The sequence below is a fragment of the Platichthys flesus genome, chromosome 10 (genome assembly GCF_949316205.1).
Source record: "Platichthys flesus chromosome 10, fPlaFle2.1, whole genome shotgun sequence".
Classification (NCBI taxonomy): domain Eukaryota; kingdom Metazoa; phylum Chordata; class Actinopteri; order Pleuronectiformes; family Pleuronectidae; genus Platichthys; species Platichthys flesus.
This window is the reverse complement of record NC_084954.1, coordinates 4,094,887-4,112,780: the sequence shown is the minus strand read 5'-3', so window position 1 is coordinate 4,112,780 and position 17,894 is coordinate 4,094,887. Positions and strand designations below refer to the sequence as shown.

General features: G+C 42.9%; 2 protein-coding genes across 9 annotated transcripts; both read right to left on the bottom strand.

The window, feature by feature from the left end:
• Positions 1-265: 265 nt before the first annotated feature.
• On the bottom strand, positions 266-7,023 carry slc39a9 (solute carrier family 39 member 9). 2 transcript variants are annotated; one of them, XR_009922028.1, is made up of 8 exons: positions 6,527-7,023; positions 6,240-6,348; positions 4,923-5,129; positions 4,469-4,537; positions 4,060-4,145; positions 3,557-3,691; positions 2,175-3,123; positions 266-2,075 (listed from the first exon to the last, which is right to left on the bottom strand). XR_009922028.1 is itself a non-coding variant. In XM_062396719.1 (7 exons), the coding sequence occupies exons 1-7, from the start codon at positions 6,620-6,622 to the stop codon at positions 2,890-2,892; spliced, it is 936 nt and encodes a 311-aa protein (XP_062252703.1). In that variant the 5' UTR covers positions 6,623-7,023; the 3' UTR covers positions 266-2,889. The 2 variants fall into 2 exon arrangements, 1 of the variants encoding a protein (XP_062252703.1); XM_062396719.1 differs by having other exon boundaries at positions 266-3,123.
• A 588-nt stretch (positions 7,024-7,611) lies between these two features.
• Positions 7,612-17,055, bottom strand: rbm25a (RNA binding motif protein 25a). 7 transcript variants are annotated; one of them, XM_062396665.1, is made up of 18 exons: positions 16,894-17,055; positions 16,470-16,594; positions 16,004-16,092; positions 15,722-15,889; positions 15,412-15,469; positions 14,975-15,135; positions 14,694-14,885; positions 14,496-14,579; positions 10,690-10,958; positions 10,202-10,313; positions 10,016-10,111; positions 9,823-9,896; positions 9,586-9,736; positions 9,068-9,479; positions 8,662-8,966; positions 8,435-8,533; positions 8,175-8,222; positions 7,612-8,091 (listed from the first exon to the last, which is right to left on the bottom strand). In XM_062396665.1, the coding sequence occupies exons 2-18, from the start codon at positions 16,573-16,575 to the stop codon at positions 7,999-8,001; spliced, it is 2,517 nt and encodes an 838-aa protein (XP_062252649.1). In that variant the 5' UTR covers positions 16,576-16,594; positions 16,894-17,055; the 3' UTR covers positions 7,612-7,998. The 7 variants fall into 7 exon arrangements, with proteins under 7 accessions (XP_062252649.1, XP_062252650.1, XP_062252653.1 ...); XM_062396666.1 differs by having other exon boundaries at positions 14,496-14,576; XM_062396669.1 differs by having other exon boundaries at positions 16,043-16,092.
• Positions 17,056-17,894: the final 839 nt, after the last annotated feature.

The window sequence follows — 17,894 nt, the reverse complement described above, 5'->3', positions numbered from 1 at the left end:
TCAGCCGCTTCACGGGAACACGGGAGGAGACAGACTCCTTTTATTCAGTTTGCAGGAGTTTAAAGACTATTTATAAACAAGGTCTCTGAAATATTATGTTTACACTTTTTAATTTAAGAGAAAAGTCTCATTATTTGTGAACAAAAGTATTATTAACATTATGATGTCTTAACTTGGTGAATTCAGTGCTTCATATAGAGAACTGGTTATAATAAAGCAACATAAAAACAAACACGTGTGAATCATTCCAAACAAAACCAGCATCACCAGTTAGAAAACCTTGAATTTTATTGTCATAAAACACTTTTCGCTTTTACAACAGATTTTCACAATCAGAAATATGGAAATAAGGCAGACTCATCCTGGAATGGCAGAAAAGGAAATAAAAATAGAAATAAAGAAAACGCAGACAGAAACAATCCGAATTTTAACCTGATCCCAAAACTCTCTGGATTCAACATGTGACGTCATCACTTCCTGTTCGTAACGTGTGAAAAGTTCTCCTGCAGATGTTTTACAGTTGTTGATCAAGATGTGTGATGAGACATGTAAACATGAAAAAGGTGAAGTTTAAACATTGCTAAATATTTTGATCATGAGCAAAACATCTAATAAATAAAATATTTGACCTTATTAAACATTATCTCGTTTATTTTTGACTGATTCTTCACATTTTCATTATTTTACTTTGATAGGGCAGGTGCTGACGGCCAAATCAAATCCCAGTATTTTACATCTTTAAATTCACTCAATAAAAAACCTTAAAACAAATTAAACATGTTCAAAATCACAATGAAACAAACCGTCACCATCCTAAAACATGGACTTTCCTCTAGCTTGGTGATACAGATAATCAAACAGGTTGTTATGTATTTCGTGTCATGGTGATATGAATCCTTCTTTTTGCCAGAGACAATTAACCGGAGCAGTATTTAAATATTCCCACCTCACTGTGTTTCCACTCTGATAACTTCACAGACATTTTCATTTTACAACACATCACTGTTGAACTTATAGAAACAGTTCATCCATCTTTCCTTCAGCTTCTTCCTTAGATGTGACCCAATGTGAATTAACCTTTAAACTGGGATTTGATGAGATGCTTGTTTTAACTGGATCTGTCCAACGTGATCCTCCCGCAGCCGCAGTCCTGATGATATTTATTAATGTTTAACTCTCAATAAATGAGCTTTACTTTAGTCGCTGTGTATTAACGATGCATCACAGACACAAGAGCAGAGATATAATCGTTAGTTCCTTGTAAAATCATCCACTTTGTGAAATGTCTCCGACACATCTACTGAACGTCACGTGATTATATTTTGGTTTCGTGGACTCACAACGCGAGTGAATCCTGAATCAAAACAAGGAACTGAAAACCATGGAATCTCAGCAGGGCTTCAGATGACGTTGCACACTCATGATGTCGGCCAACTTTTTTTTTTTCCCCTTTTGTATTTCATTAAAAATAAAACAGTCATGCAGCTGCTGGTTGGCACGCCACTCGCCCCTCTCTCCCTCTCTCTCTTTCTATCTCGCCGGGAAGTTAAACCGCCTCGGTGAGTGGAAGCTTCAGAATTAAGGGACAAGTCGAGTGAGAGATTTTTAAATATTTACACGGAGCGTCTGTCACCTTCTGTGTCTGTACTGCAAAATGTGTCCCTGTCAACATGAAATAAAAAACAGAACTATAAGCAGTTCCATCTCACACAGGAGACGATGATAGTTGTAGAAGGAAGAAGTTGCTGTGAATAATGTACATATACAAACACATGAGTCATTCAGACTCACAACATCCATGAGTCCTGACACAAGAGGCAGAATCCTGCTGACACTTCAATGCATCAACTGGTCTTGGTGTTAGAATCACATCACAAACCGCTCTGTGCCACTTTCAGACCCGGCTGCACTCCGGAGGAAAAGGTGACTTTTAGTTTTTACAATTGTTGCTCAGGTATAATTAATAAATCCTTGAGGAGAAAACTAAACGCCCAAGAAATCTGTAAATGTGTGTCCTCCTGAGCCGATGGGCCCATCACGAGTTCAGCGAGTTAACGACCTTGAGGAACCTTCACCTGCTGGAATCACGCCCCCCCACCTTCACTTTTCATTACAGAGTTTCCCTAACAACCATTTATGATTCACCTCCAAGATAAACAGAGCAGAATGCACACATCCAGAGATGTGTGCAGGTCAAATAAAGACTGACGGATGTGAATTGGACCAGAAATCTGAACGTGTTCATTTGTAGAAAACACACAAGTGTCCATGATAACAATATCCATTTATAAACCGTAAAGTCTGTACAGCGCTGTTTCATCGGGGGTCGGTTTCAAACTTGCAATTATGGCACTTCATAAATCATTTCTAATTATTCCTTACTTTAGAGAGAGCTGTACAATTACACACAATTAAAAAAAAAAACCGTTCTCAGCATCACAAGCTTGATCTTAATCTCACTGGGCAGCAGCCGTCGAGCAGAACATCACGGGAATCGAACTCAGAGTTGATTCTTAGACTTTGGACAAGCAGTGATAAAGCAACACTGAAAACTCCACAGTGAGGTGAATAAACTGAGCCGCCCGGTGGCCCCTGTCAGAACAGGATCAACACATACAGCAGCTGTACCAGGATCAGTCGCGGGTGTCAGGAGAAAACCACTGTGTCGTGTGGCGTTGATTTCATTCAGCTCTTACTTCCTGAGCATCATTCACCCCCCCCCCCCCCAGTCAACTCCGGTTCTGAGTCATGAGATGTGCCCGAGACGAGCCTGGTCCCCGCGGCCCATCAGCCGACAAGCAATAAGACATTTATATCCACCAAGTTTGAAGTCTCTGTTTCAGCTTCGTTCCCTGTTCACCCGTCTGTAACCCCGTCCTGAGCCGGGGTCTAGTGGTGGTGCCCCACCGACAGCACCAGTGGAATCAGGCAGCCCAGCACCAGAGCTCCCACCTCCACCTTGCTCAAGCCTTTCCCTCCGTTCCCTCCGGCGGAAGCGTGGCTGTGGCCGCCGCCCCCCACCTCAGGGAGGACGTGGACGGTGGCTACGTACAGGAAGGTGCCGGCGGAGAAGAGCATGGCCACACCGGTGGCGTTGATGTCTGACAGGGCCTCTTTGCTGCTCTGTGGGGGGGGGGGGGGACACAGATACGACGTGAGACAAAATGTTCCAGCGAGAGAATCAAATCAAATCTTCATGAAAAGCATTTCTTGAACCTTTTTGCTCTATTGTAGCTGATGACCTTTTATTCTAGCTCTTGTAATAGTCTTGTGCCCTGACTCATATTTGAGATTCCTGTGTTGAGTGACACAGTCTCTGATCACAGCTGCTTTTGCCCGAGGCTGAGCGACCTTCAAAATCTGTTAATTACTTTAAAAACTATAATAACTTTAACAACACCCACAAACAGGAAATACTGGTTCAGCTGCATTTTGTTGCTTTGAAGAAATGTTGAACATAACCACAAAGATCTATGAAATCTCAAATTAAAGTTCATGAGAAATGACAATTATAATATAAAAACGTAGATTTATTTCTATTTACTATCATATTTACCTGACTGAGGCCTACAAATGTGAGCATGGCGAGGACAGGCGCCGCCAGGGCGAAGACCAGGAGATGTCTGCGGATGCGGTTCCTCTCCAGACCAGCATGCATCAGGAAAGACACCAGACCGAACGCCGCCGGAGCCTGAGGACGACAGAGCAGCAGCGTTCAGATTCGTGTTCACAGTGTGCTGCTGCTTTTTATATACATTAAAAAAGATGGAGGTAGCTGAGGATCAAAACTTAAATATATTATTCACAGTTGACATGTCGACACCCCCCCCCCCCCCCCCCCCGTTTCCCTTCAGATCAACAATCATCTCATAAACAGCCTCTCTGAAACCCAACTGGTCATTGTAACAGAGAATTTAAACCCCTCCCAGTTTATTATTATCAATTAATACACAGATTACTCCAAAGTACATCAGGAAACAGCACCGGCTACCAACAGGACAAAGAACAGAAGCTAATGCTCACAGATCTGATGCATGTTTGAATCTGAACCATTATTACCTTGTGCAGCATGATAGCCACAAAGACGATGAGCTGCACGCTGGTCTGAGAGGTCGAGGCTGCAGCTCCGAGCGCCACGCCGTCAGCTGCAAGCACAGATCACACATCAAGGACTGCTGAGGATATTGTTTAGGAAAATAACTGAGCCCAGTTAAAAAAACACAGAATAATCAGATTGGGGCTTCGATTGACTCTGGTGCTCAGTTCCCTGTGAGAGTCACTTTACCAGTAAACTTTAAACTGGACATATTCAAATAAAAGCTTAGTTCAGTAAACTTAGGAATAGCAATGAGCAGGTTATAGAGTGAATTATGACAAACAGGATTTGTCTGATCACACCTGCAGTGTATTTGTTGAACTGGATCTAAATAGTCAAACTGTGCTGACAGGTGAATGAAGCCGGACTCACCTGCAGCGTGGACCACCAGACCCAGGGTGGTGGTGATCTTTGAGGAGGCCGCTCTCGCTGACTCTGGATCTGAACCAGACAAAAAAAACAACCGGTCAGAAATACATCAAACTTATATAGTTACAGATCAGCGTCTCCACACAGAATAGTGTGGTTTGCCTTTTGAAAACACATGCAGCTCTTGCAGCTCAATATAAAAGCACCGAGGTGATTTGGCTCCGAGCGTGGGAGCATCCGGGGAAACAGGATTTGCCGTTGAGCTGTGTGGAGGCGTTCTGAGTGTGAGTCAACTAAATCGTTTTCATCCAGAGTATATTAACCAGGAGGAAAACAAATACAAAAATACAACCTCCACCTCCCAACCACAGTCTCCACAAACACTTCCTGGATGTGTTCATTTCTAACAATCAAATCCATGCGCTGCTTTGACCTTTGCATTTGTTCTCACGCTCACCTTCAGCGGTGCTGTGCACGTGAGCGCTGCCGATCTGATCCACCAGCAGCATGAAGACGAAGCCCAGAACCAGAGACACGCCGATGCAGGCGTGGAGCTGCTCGTGACTGTGCTCGTGTTTCTCAGCGACGCCGAGGGCGGCTGCTGCGTTCACCTTCGAGTCGGACACCTCTGCCCCCCCGACCTGGCCGGGGCTGTGATGCCCACCTGCAGACGCACGAGTGAGGAGAGAACAGAGAGAGATTCACGGTTAAATCACGTAAGCATCTTCAAGTCGATGACAGAGCGGCACAGAGAACAATGAGACGTGCAGCTTTTCTCCTTGACCCAATACTGGTTAAAGGCTCCCATTGCTCAATTCTTCTTGATGTGAATTTTATAAGACGTAAATGAGACTTGTTTCATATAATTACTGCAGATTGTTAAGCTGCAAATTCATGTCCTGACCTGTATTTACAGTATTTTAAGCTTCGTACTCCTGCCATGTGATTGGGTGATTGCATTAATACGCTGATACAAAGGGGTTCCTAATAAAGTGGTGTCAATGAGCGTATAAGCACGTCACTTGGTTGTGCCCGTGTGTTTGTCTGAGGTCCTCACAGTCTGACATGTTCAATGTCTTTAACCGTTCGACCCACAGGACATTAAACTTCAAATCCTTTTCAACTTTGGACTCTGCAGGTCAGGAACCTCGAACAGGCGCTGACACAAGCAGAGTACAAACATGTACAAGACTGTAAAGGAAAAAGAGAACACTATAATTCCAGCTTAAACTAGTTTAATGTGCCTATAGTTTGCTTTTAGTAAATGTTCCCACGAATGCCTGGAAAGTTGCACGGGTATAAAGTGTGTAAGATTAAGGTAAAACGGATTAATTGGCAGAAACTAAATATATAATTATCCTACTGTATATATTTTGTTCTATATTGTTGTTTTATTGTTCAGTGCACCAACGAATTGTCCTTTTCTTTACTCTAGAATGAACCCTGTATATATAAATACTTTATATTTACATCAGGAGTGGCTCCTCTCTACGGAGGCCACCATGTTTTTTTTTACAGTAGCCCAGACTGGACAAACTAAACACCTTTTGAGTTTTTATGAAAACAGGTTCTCCTTCATGTTTGGAAGGGGAGGGTGAGGTGAGGAGTGTTCAGCTGCAACGCGACACTTCACCACTAGATGTCCCCAAATCCTACACACTGAACCTTTAACATTAGATACTAAATAGATCCTGAGAAGTTCTAAACATTTAAGCTGCAGAAGAGAGACACTGTTATGAAAACACACTATAGCCACTGTGTTGGTGAACCGTACTTTCAAGGATCTCTTCATACAGTGCGTGGACCCCCTCAGGGATGATCACAGCCAGGGCAGTGCCACAGAGGAGCCCCGCTCCCAGCACCGTGATCAGCTTCAGCTTCTCCTGCAGGAACACACACACAAACCAGTGGTCAGCACGAGAAGACTCACATTGAGGACAACACGGTTCATGGTGCAGGAGGTCAACTTCTTCACAGACAGCTGTTGATAGCGTTAGCTTCCAGATGCTAACACCTGGAGGAGGCAGTGGTACAGAAGCTCCCTTGCTGGGGGGAACTCACCTCTGAGAAGTTGACAGCCAGAGGTATCGTCCCGGCCACGTAGCATCCCACCAACATGGCCAGAGACAACAGGCTGATCGAGCTGAAATCATCCATGACTGCTAGGTCCTTGTTCTCTTGGGCTAATCTCCTGCCGAGCTACACCATGAAACCTCCAGCTACACAGTGGACACGTGCTGCTGTGGTGACGTTAACATGCTGGTTAAACCACGGTTATACACCAAACATCCACGTCGGCTCAGACACAAGACGCTGCAGCCTCTGGCCTCGGGTTAGCGTTAGCTGATGCTAAGCTAACTTAGCCTCGGTGAGACCCGGTGCAGTTTGAACTTCACAGACGAACAAACACCGGACACGTTGATCCTCGGACGCTTCGTCGGGATTCAGTGCTCAGGGGGAATATTGCAACTTCCCGGACCTGGTTAGCAGCTAGCAGAAATGCTAACGGCACATCCGTGTTGTTAGGTGCCGATTGTGAAAGTTGCTTCCGGGTCAGAGGTCATCCCGTGAGGCAGCTGCCACGTCTCCGAGGGGGAGGAGCTTTGTGTTTATATGTTTTTACTAATGTTTTACTTATTTTTAATTGATCATTATTATGCTACATGTCTATTTATCACTTTTTATTATAAAGTTTGTGATTGAGCACGTTTTATTTGTTTCATATAAGGTGGAAAAAATGATATTTTCTCTTCTGTACTTTATATATATATATGTTTTTACCTTTTTATTTATTTTCACTGACATTGTATCTACATGTCTGTTTATGTAACTGTCACATCCATCAGCTCGTTAGTTTCTGTTTAGCACACAAGTTGAATAAGAGTCAGCATCTTCACCAACACATGTGTAAAACTGATTTATAATATTAATACAATTCCCCATTAATGTTGTTGTAATAGAAGTCTGTTAATTTTGTGATGATAAAAACAATAAGGAGATATATTATAGACTTTATTTCCTCCTTATTAATTTCCCTCAGGATCATTAAAGTATCGATCTATCATATATAAAACCTGTTGTCAAGCATTATGGTTTTTAAATCCAGCCAAATCAAGGTAGCTAAGATATCTAAAGAAAACCAGACATTTTGTTTAAAAAAAAAAAGCATATTTATTAGTTCACACAATGGAGCAGTGCCTCAACATGACGACAATAAATCAAAGCTGAATGTGTCCAAATTATTGCAGAACAGACGGGTGACATGAAACTGTTTTTCTGCCTCAACGAAGGGGAAAATATATAAATCTAAGTTTTACCATGCAGGGTGTTGGTGCAAATTCTGTCTGTTTGCAGCCCAGACTTTCCCCAAACACACACACACACACGTGCGCACACACTCACTCACACACACACGGCAGCAGCTCCTTGCTGAAGGAATGGAGGGGTGCATGGGCGCATGTTTACAGACTGGACCAGAAAACTGCAGGTGGCAGAGCTGTGAGCTGAGGAAGTCAGTCCGAGTGACCTGGTCTTCATTTCGCGAGTCCGATCTTCTTGGCTTCTGTTTCATAAATCAACAGCCTCCACATCTTTACTATGAAAACTTCTGCTTCTTCATCGAGAACCTAAACACAAACAGATCATTCATATTCAGTGCTCAAGAAATCTATGCAATGAATCATTTCTGGGACATGGAGGGTTATCTTACCATAGCAACATCATCAAGAATACCCTGAGGGGTGCTGTGAGCCATCACCTGGGAATAGAAGGAAAAGGCTGTTTGATAACAGTGAGCAACTGGATATACAAAAAAGTATACATAGGTTATTCAAGGAGACATTATATATGAATTCGGGTTGATTTAATTTAAACTAGTGTAATTACTTGAACGTTTTCCATGCACCTTAGTTTTCCTGATGAAAAGTTATTCAAGTTTTCAATTCAGAGTTTCCCAGAATCATCACAAACCTTTGAGCAGACAAAATCAACGAGAGTGGCTTCCTCCTCGCCAATGTATTCGATAATCTTCTTATTAATCCATGGCTTAATGCGACGATCCATCAGAGTCTGCAGAGGAACAATCGAACACCCAATGGTTTAACATTTAGTTATCACAGGTTAGAATATTTACTTACTTCACTGAAAATGTAAGTTAATAAAAACAGCCTGTAATCTAAAGTGTCCAAGCTCATTACCGAGTCAACCATAGTCCAATCCAGAGGGTAGGAGAACAGCTCAGGTCTGGCTGTGGGGATCTTCTCAATAAGGCTCTTTATGTGCTTGCGTTTCTCTTCCGTGTTGATGTTGCCTTTGGCCCCTGGCAATTCGGCCCCGTCCACCCCCAGACTCTTTTCGTCATCCCCATAGTCCAGTGGAACCAGTTTCCTCTTGCGAGGCTGCTCATCAGCCTCCTCCTCATCAAACTTGTTGAAAACACTTTCCACAGTGGCCAGTTTCTTTCGCTTTACTACGTTGGGCTGGCTGGGACTGTTGGTTGCCCCTGGAAAAGAGAAACGGGAACAGGGTCAGTTTATTCTGGCACAAGGCGGTAAAGATAAAGAAATGGATCCTCGTGTGTCCCAAATTTGCTTCTGCACTCACCCAGCTTGAGACTGACATTGATCTTGGGCCGATGTTCCTCTGGAGGCTGGACCTCAGGCGAGTTCTCACCAGGAATGATAATTCCGCAGGGAGATTCGTTACCGGGCGTGTTAGGGGTCACATTCCCACTGGCGGAGGACACTGAGGGAGCAGTACTGATTGGTCGCATTATGGGTTTGAGTTGTGGCTTGGCTTCTTGCGAATCCTCTCCATCCTGGTAGTCATCCTCCTCCCCTTCCTCCACATCGTCGTCTGATTGCTGCGGTGGGGGTCGAGGTGGCGGCGGCTCCACGGGCCTCCCTGACCCTCTCTTTTCCCGTTCACGTTCTCTATGAACCTTCTCCTGGATCACCTCCTCCTCAGGTTCCAGTTTCAGAGGGGGCTGTCGTCTGCGTTCTGCCTCCTCCTCCATCTACACAAAAACACATCACAAAAGACCGGACCTCAGTCTCTTGTATATGTCAGGAACTCGTGTGGGACTGTTGGTTTCAATGATTGGTGCACTAAGTCAGACTCACCCTCTGCAGCTCAGCATCAGGGTCAGGGTGACCCTCAGCAAGAAGTCGCTGTCTGATCTCCTCGTGCTCCTCCTTCTCCCTCTTCCGGTCTCGCTCGTCCATCTCCGACTCCTTTTCTCGGTCACGAAGTCGCTTCTGCAAAGCACTGCCTCTGAAAACGAGAATTACACTATGTGAAGTGACCTGAAGAGCGAAGCAGAGTGCCCCACTCCCCTGTATGAGCAGATAGAGCGTTACCTGTAGTATTTTGGGTCGTCTCGGTCGTCGTCGTAATCCTCAAGGAATTCTTTCAGTCTTTTGGCTTCTTTCATCTGAAGTAGTATAAAAGCAAATATATAAATCCTTCACGTAACTCTCAGATATTATAAACTCTGGAGATCTGATGGAAAAACTACTTGCTAACATTTAAATCTGGTGTGTATATATTTACGTTTACCATTTCGCGGCGCCTCTCGTCATCCCTCTCCATCTCTTTGCTGTAGTCACGAGATTTCTTCCTCTCACGGATCTCCCAGTTTTTAAGGCGCTTTAAGAGGACAGAGAAAAATGTATCAACAAAGTCAGACATTCATTAAATTAATTCAAAGGTCAGATTAGAAGAGTTTTAACTCCTTACTTCCTGGTAAGCTGCCTCCTTGTCTCGAAGCCTCCTCTCAAGTCTCCTCCGTTCATACACGTCCTCCTCATCATCCTCTCTGTCTCGTTTTTTATCGTCTCTCGCCCTCTCTCTGTGAAAGACACATTATTGCTTTGGGTTCTTGAAATAAAATATGAGTTCAAATGACAGGAAGAAATATAAAGAATGAATTAACATTTTGATTGATTCCTTTGGCCTTTGTGTTATTATTTTAAATCGGAAAACCAAATCAGAGCTGAGAACTACTGAATACAATCTGATTATCTGGCTACTGATTTATTTGCTGCCTGCGAAAGATGCAAGCGTCCTTAAAATGTCATCAGAATCCGACTGTTGTGACTGTTCTTAACCAAATATTTTGACTTGTAATCACAGACCAGACAGAATGGTGTCAAAATGATTCACACTTGAATGACTCTTGAGGAGAGCAGCTGAGCATCATGTGTCATCGCCAGCCTCTCACTGACCTCGACCGGCTTCGGTCTTCACTGACGTCTCGACTCCTGTCCCTCTCTCTCTCCCGCTCTCGCTCCTTCGTCCTCTCCCGTTCGCGATCTCTCTCCCGCTCCCGATCTCTGTCTCTTTCCCGCTCCTTGTCTCTCTCTCTCTCCCTTTCCTTCTCCTTTTCGCGGTCACGGCGCTCCCTCTCGCGCTCCCGCTCTTTGTCCCTCTCTCTCCTTTCCCTCTCGATCTCCAGTCGCTCCTTCTCTTTCTTTCCTTTTTCCTCCTCCAGTTTCTGCAGGAGCCCGACAGGAAGAAAGAGGAGAACGTGTCACTTGACTCAAAACAATAACAAGACCAGCCTCCTTGAATACACGTGAACAGCATATAATAATGAGAAGTAGTTTTAATCTCCCGGGGCCAGACATGCTCACATACTGCCATGACTCATTGCCTTGGAGAGGCTGGCTGCTGCGAGTGAGGAAGTCCTCTTAGCCCTGACGTTTCCTCCTGGAAGAGTAATCCACTGCTTGAGCAGGTTTAATGTAGATACTGATCAATTCAGGACATGAGTGTGTAAAAACCATACATTGTAGTTCATAAGTGAAAAGACACCAAAACAATTAAGGTAACTGTTGATACGACGGGTTGCAAAGGGGGCGGAAGTTAAGAGCATTAAACTTTTGATGTTTTATCAGCACTTTTTAAACTTTGTTCTATTTTTGTTACATCAAAGTGTAAAAGAAAGATCATAACAGATTTCAATATTGGCCTTGAACCCATAGACTAACACTGAATGATTTTCACACATGTAACAGGTCAACTTGTCCCCTGCAGTTACTCTGTGTTCTATGGTGATCTAAGATTATGCTCTGATGTAACAAGAGGCCAGTCCAATACAAATTCAGCTGTGGGCAGATACGTACGGGTCAGGCGCACATCCGCCCTTTCCCAAATCAATGTGCACTCAAAGTGATGGATCTGACCTGGTGCAGGAGATACTCTACATTAAAATGCATAACTCTGACATGATGTACTTATGCTACATCATCACCATAGAAATAAGTGGTACTACATACTGTATTATGTATATAAATATAATGCATTGACACATTAAATTAATACTCTTTGTAGTAAGCGTTACGTGATTTCTTAAGTTAAAGGATTTTAAATTTGAAAAGCTGCTTCTCACACTTTAAACATGCTCAAGGTAATAAAGTACTTTAGTGTCCACAAAAAAGCTTTGAACCATTCATTAAGTTCATTAAGTAACTCTATTTAAACTTAAGATCACTTTTATATAGTTCTTTGGTTTGGGCTTATCCCTTTATGTGCCAAGTGGATTGAAACCAGCCTTGGCTTAACACGGCAAATGGCCCAACTTAGTGAATTACATAACCAGCTCCCATGTGTTTTTTTACCCGGTCATCAGAGATGCACGGAAGCAGTGTGGTGCAAAGTGCTCCCCAGCAGCAGTGTGGTTTGCTGATATACAGCAGAGTAATTAAACAAGTTTTGGTAGTGGAATCAATGGAATGATGATACTGCAGCTACCTTGAGCAACTCCCTCTGGACCAAACTAGACTGGTAGACTATCTGGAACGTTTCACAACACCTGAGGAATTCTCTGCACCTGCTCACACTAAGTCTGAATAAACACAAAACCAACTGTCCACATCCTGACTAGCTGACAGAAAAATGATGGCGTGTTCTACAGACCGTTTCAGAGCTACTGGCGTGCAACTTACAGGTGATGAACTACGGTTTCAGCACTTCTCTGCCCCTACACATCCTACAGGCTACATGTGGGAGGGAAGAGCAGGTCAAGTGTAAAGACAGAACCATGATAAATGTCCAAATGATACCGATGAGGCAGTTGATCTAATTACAGTTCAAATCACACAATGACATCTGGAAAATCTTCACGTCAGAAACTGTATTCCATTGTGCCACAAGGAAATTAGTGAAGCAGTCTTACCTGCAGGTGGTCTTCTGGTGTCTCTTTGGCTTCTCCAACCCAATAAATAATGTAAGAAATCCTCAACAGAGTCAGACCCACAGTTCAAACAGTCCAACCAGCCAGTAGCTGGACTGGTTCACAATTTTCAGAGAACACTGTTGGAAATGTGTGTCTGAATACTGTCAAGTGATACAAATAAAAAAGAGGAAAGGATGAAAGAGGTCTGAACTCCCTGTTGTACATGAGCTATGGTCTACAGTATAATTCAGCTAGGGGGGTTTTCAACTGTGGGGCGCAGTTTATCATCAATTTCAGCGAATGGATAATCACATATACGATTTTCGGTTTATTCTCTGGCTCGTATTGTTTAGTGTTGCAAACTTACCTCTTGTTCAAATTTTCCATTGTGAAAGAAATGGCTGATTTATTCTCTAATCTTGTATTTAAATTAATACATCAAGCTGAACACCAATTAGAAGTATCTGTCAAAATACCACCTGATAAGTTTATAGTGAAATACCATATATCATTACCTGGATATCTTCAAACGCACATCTTTCCATTTCCATTATTGTCAGTAGTGTGTTGGTGTCTACTCTCATGGTTTTTATGTGGCCTCTTTTGATTTATTATCCCAAATGTTGTTGGTTCACAGAAGACCAGATTACGTCTTTTTATCCAGCAGCTATAAATGTTGATCCTAATACATCCCCCTCTGTAGCAGTGTTTAAAAGTGGGATCATTTCCCGAGCTCAGAGGTAAAATCCCTGCCCATGTTCCAAGAGTGCATTCATTTGTTCTGACCCTGTGCAGGAGATGCAAAATTAAATCATGCAGCTTTGGCCTTTCTATTCAAACAAATTCATTAATTTCCTGTTTCTCTAATTGTTAAACTAAGGGGTGGGAGTGGAGCTACCAAGAAATCACAGAAGAGAAGAAAGAATAAACAGTTTTTGAAAAAGTAAAGAAACTTAAGAGGAAGTAAACAAACACATGAAGACTTACCTCGTTAGTCTTCAGACCGCAGAGTGCTGTGGAGAGGCGCTCCCTACTCTAGGTAAACTACAGGCTGCAGTTCAAACTACTGCAGTGGTTAGGCTCATTCAGTCTGTGTGTGTTCTTTAAACACATCATTCACCATCTGAGGACCTGCAGGGGTTCACTGAGCTGCACGCACTCACACAGATTTAATGGGGCTTTTATTCCAGCTTCCTCGTTGAGTCAAATCCATTTTCAGTTTTTTTAAATGCAAATACTTCCGAAATTTAAATAATGTAAGTGGATTAAGAGCCAGTTGCCCCTCTGCAAACCCTCCAGGAGGGAGCGCCCAGCATGAGTAAAGAAGAAAGGAAGGCTCATACTTACATCCTATCCTCGCAACTTTTTCCAAAGCTGAGATTCTGAGATTCATCTTGCTCTAGTCATCAAATGAATTCTACCATATTGGTGGGGTTTAATCAATAGATTAGCTTAAGATGGAATTTAACATTGTATCCATGCACTCTGTGTGATGAATTTAGCTTAATGCACAGCTAAAGTTTTTAGTCTCAGATCAGTTTTTAAACACCAATAAGAACTCTTCTCCAAATAAAAAATATAAATAAATACTATAGAGCCACCTGAGCGACTGATGTACCTCAACACTTTAAACTTTTAAGATCATTTAAGATAAATGACAACATATTTTGACATCAACTATCATCCTCTATTCCTTTAACAATTAAATTTGAATTACTAAATATAAAAGCAACTATCGCCATAAAAATAAATGTATATATACATTGCATCTTCATTTTCTGTTGAGGAATTTCTAATTAAACTGGATTTCTCTTCCGTACATTACAGATGAATAACAGCAGTTTGATACATTACCTTGTGTGTGTCCCGGAATTTGCTGATCTCTCTGGATATCAGATCTCTCTTGTCATCCTCCATCTCCATGGCATTGATATCCTCCTTACACAAAGAAAGGGGAAGACAGGAAACAAACACACTAAGTACTCAACAGTTCCTACAAGTCACAGCACAAGACAATGTTGCAGCACTCCTTGTTTTCATGTGCATCTCTACCTCCTCCTTCTTCTCTTTCCGCTTCTTGTTGCGAGGTGCACTGTCAGGATCCTGCGAGGGAGCGTTGAGTTCACTTGCATACTCTCGGATGAGGACGTCTATTGCCCCTTTCACAACCTGATCCCGCCGCAGGGTTTCTTCATCAAGAAGCTCATCCTCGTCTTCGTCGTTCTTTGACCCAACACTGGCTCCCTAAATCCAGAGAAACGGGAGAATCAAACTTACAACACCATGTGAACAAAAGTACCATTCTTCCTTAACTGAAAAGGTGAACAGCTTACCCCATTGGAACTCCTCTTCTTGGCTTTCCACTCATCTAGCTGGGACTTGGTTTTGGCATCGACCTTGACCAACAGCTTCTTATCACCTAAGAGCAACTCATGCAGAAGTCTGAGGGCCCGCAGCGTGGACTCAGGCTCCTTATACTCACAGAACCCAAAAGCTTCCAGGAGTTGAGGAGAACAACAGTTCCACAGATGTTAATGACAAATAATTTACCAACGTAGAACATAAAAACAGTTTTTGCATTAAGTTCGATTTTATATATTTCAAAATGTGTTAACAGTTTGAGATTCTCTACGTCTATTCCTTTTCATCGTTGATAAAAAACACAAGCATCTAAATTCATTCAATGGAATAGAAATTACAGTCTTATAGATCTCCAGATCAACTGCATTTACTTCAAGCAAATTTATTCTGAGAATGTTTGTGTTGATACCTTGAAGTTTCCCAGAGGCTCCTTGGACCCTTTTCCAGCTCAGGACAATGCCACATTTCTATATTAAAAAATGGACAAGGAAAATTGAATTATTTAATCTATCATTACAGTTGTCAACCATCAGTGATAAGTAAATCAAAGATAAGAAAGATAGAAGAAAGAAACTCTAAGGCATGTTAGTGTTTACCTGAGATGAGAGATTAGGTTTGAATTCGTCACCTGTAGCTCTTCATTTTCCTAATTTCCTAAAGCTGCCTGGTCTTTTTCATTTTAGTACATGCAGAATAAGAAGAGGGAGATATCCACCCACCGCTAGAAGCTGTCTGACCAACATATCCGATGCCTTTTCAGAGATGTTTCCTACAAACACAGTGGTGGTGGGGCCACTGCCGTCGTCTATATCCTTCAATCTGAGGCCAGACTCCTTCTTTGGAAGCATCGGCTTCTGTGCTACAGACACTGTGGTCGGGACAAGAACCTGCAGAATAGAGACGCAATTTAGTGCTTCCAACTTTTCAAAAAACGAATGGATGAGACTTGATTAAAGTCTTAACGTGTATCAAGAGTATGGATTTAATGGATGACGCGTCACTTTGTATGAAGTAGGTAGGAAGACCTGTTTCCAACTCACTGAGGGGGCTTGGGCCACGAGACCCATATGTAGTGGGAGCATGGGGGTACCTGCAAATAGAGAAAACACAACACTTGAACATTAAAGTATACAAATACACACAAATAATAATAAGAAGCTGTTTGAGACTACCCCCAAAACATAAGAATTCTGAGCCCTTGAGTTTAAGGTTTCATTCAGTATTCATTTGCAGGGTTTTCACTATAGTTTCCTACTTCCAACTTGTTTCTGTGTTTACGTTTCCTTTAAAGATGTATTCTAACTGGTTTCTTGTTCCCAGTGAGTCCAGCTGTCACAGAACCATGTTCCCCTTTTCCTCTGCACTTCACTGTCAAACAACTGAGTTGGTGTCAACAGGGAATCCTGGCTCCATGTCATCAAACCCCCCCTCCTAAAAGACTCCCGACCCCACGGCTGTGTTGTGTACCTGGGGGGACACCAGGGGAAAAGCCCGCATACTGTGGAGGGGGGATCCTCGGGGGCAGCTGGGGGAGGCCGATCTGCTGGCGGTTCAGGGGAGGAGGGTACGACATCCTTCAGATGAACGGGGAACTGGAAGAAGAAGAAGAGAGAGAGGATGTTAAGCACAGGAGGAGCAGGGTGACATCCTTTCAGGGAGAAGCTAGGTCACGTGAAACCCAGCGCGGTGTCACAATATCAACAATCAACAACACAAAACCAGTGACACCAGCACAACACTACCCAGGTAGGGGGTGGGACCTGCACGGGACGTTACACACGCGCAGGTTTTTAACGTTAACTAGCTAGCTAGCTTCACAGGAGCTAACGCTTCCCCGTGGCCTTGGCTCGCTCGCGTTTAGCCGCAGCGGTCACAAGCGGATGTCACTCACCCGCCCGTGGAGCGTCCGAGTAAAAACAAAAGCAGACGTTAACAAAAGTAGGTGTCGTCCGGATAAAATCCCAGTAAACGGGGGGAACTGGGGGAGACACGCCGCTGGAGATTAGCGCGACAACAGTGACCGGTGCGGTTCAGCTAGCACTGATAACTGGGACCTGCTGCTCGCAATGCATCATGGGAGAGTTGAGCCCTGAATTGTGTCTCTCAGGCAAACATAATAAACCCTCCTCCTTGACTCCTTCAGCTCTTTTATGTTTGTTTTCTAACAAAACTGTTCATACTGCACTGATTGAACTCAGTTTATTGCATTAATTCTAGGCACTGGTATTACTCCATGTGTACTATAAATGCTTTTCTTTCATTTGCAATACACTTTATACTTTACACTTTTTTATTTTCACTTCAAGTGTTAGATGTAATACTATATTGCTGTATTCACTGTATTCTATTCTATCATATATGGATGACACTGTAATCTTGGAGCAAGAATTTCCTTTGGGATTAATTGAGTCTTATCTGACTTTAGTTAAGTGTTCGGTGTGTAAGATTTAGGTGAAAGTGATCTTGGAAGGTTTTCATTTTTGTGTGTCATCTAAATTGTACATACGGTGGTTTTCTTTGCCCTAGAATGGGCCCTTTACATTAAAAATATTTTCATCAGAAGCGGGTCCTCTTTACGGAAGTCGGCATGTTTTTTACAGTAACCGAACCTGGACAAATTTAACAGAGTTCTTATGATAACTGAAGTCTACTGCAGGTTCTCCTTCATGTTTGGAAGAGGTGGGTGAGGTTTCAGCTGTGAAATGCAACTTTACCACTAAATCCTACACACTGAACATTTAAGGTGGTAAAATAACGACAACAATGATCCTCATAATGAACTTTATTTCTATTGCACTCATACAAACCAGGTCACAAGGCGCCATGCAAAATACACAGAACTAAAACAGTACAGAACAAAACAAGGCCAAACAACAGCATGACCAAAATGTC

What these genes read in the sequence shown, in the direction of transcription:
- slc39a9 (XM_062396719.1), bottom strand. Translation starts at nt 6,622, where the DNA reads ATGGATGATTTCAGCTCGATCAGCCTGTTGTCTCTGGCCATGTTGGTG. An exon ending in TGGCTGTCAACTTCTCAGAG is followed by an intron (nt 6,349 to 6,526) that starts GTGAGTTCCCCC and finishes GTGTTCCTGCAG; the next exon opens with GAGAAGCTGAAGCTGATCAC. An exon ending in GTATGAAGAGATCCTTGAAA is followed by an intron (nt 5,130 to 6,239) that starts GTACGGTTCACC and finishes GTGCGTCTGCAG; the next exon opens with GTGGGCATCACAGCCCCGGC.
- rbm25a (XM_062396665.1), bottom strand. Translation starts at nt 16,575, where the DNA reads ATGTCGTACCCTCCTCCCCTGAACCGCCAGCAGATCGGCCTCCCCCAG. An exon ending in GGAAAGAGAAGAAGGAGGAG is followed by an intron (nt 14,580 to 14,693) that starts GTAGAGATGCAC and finishes TCTTTGTGTAAG; the next exon opens with GAGGATATCAATGCCATGGA. An exon ending in TTGATTTTGTCTGCTCAAAG is followed by an intron (nt 8,223 to 8,434) that starts GTTTGTGATGAT and finishes TTCTATTCCCAG; the next exon opens with GTGATGGCTCACAGCACCCC.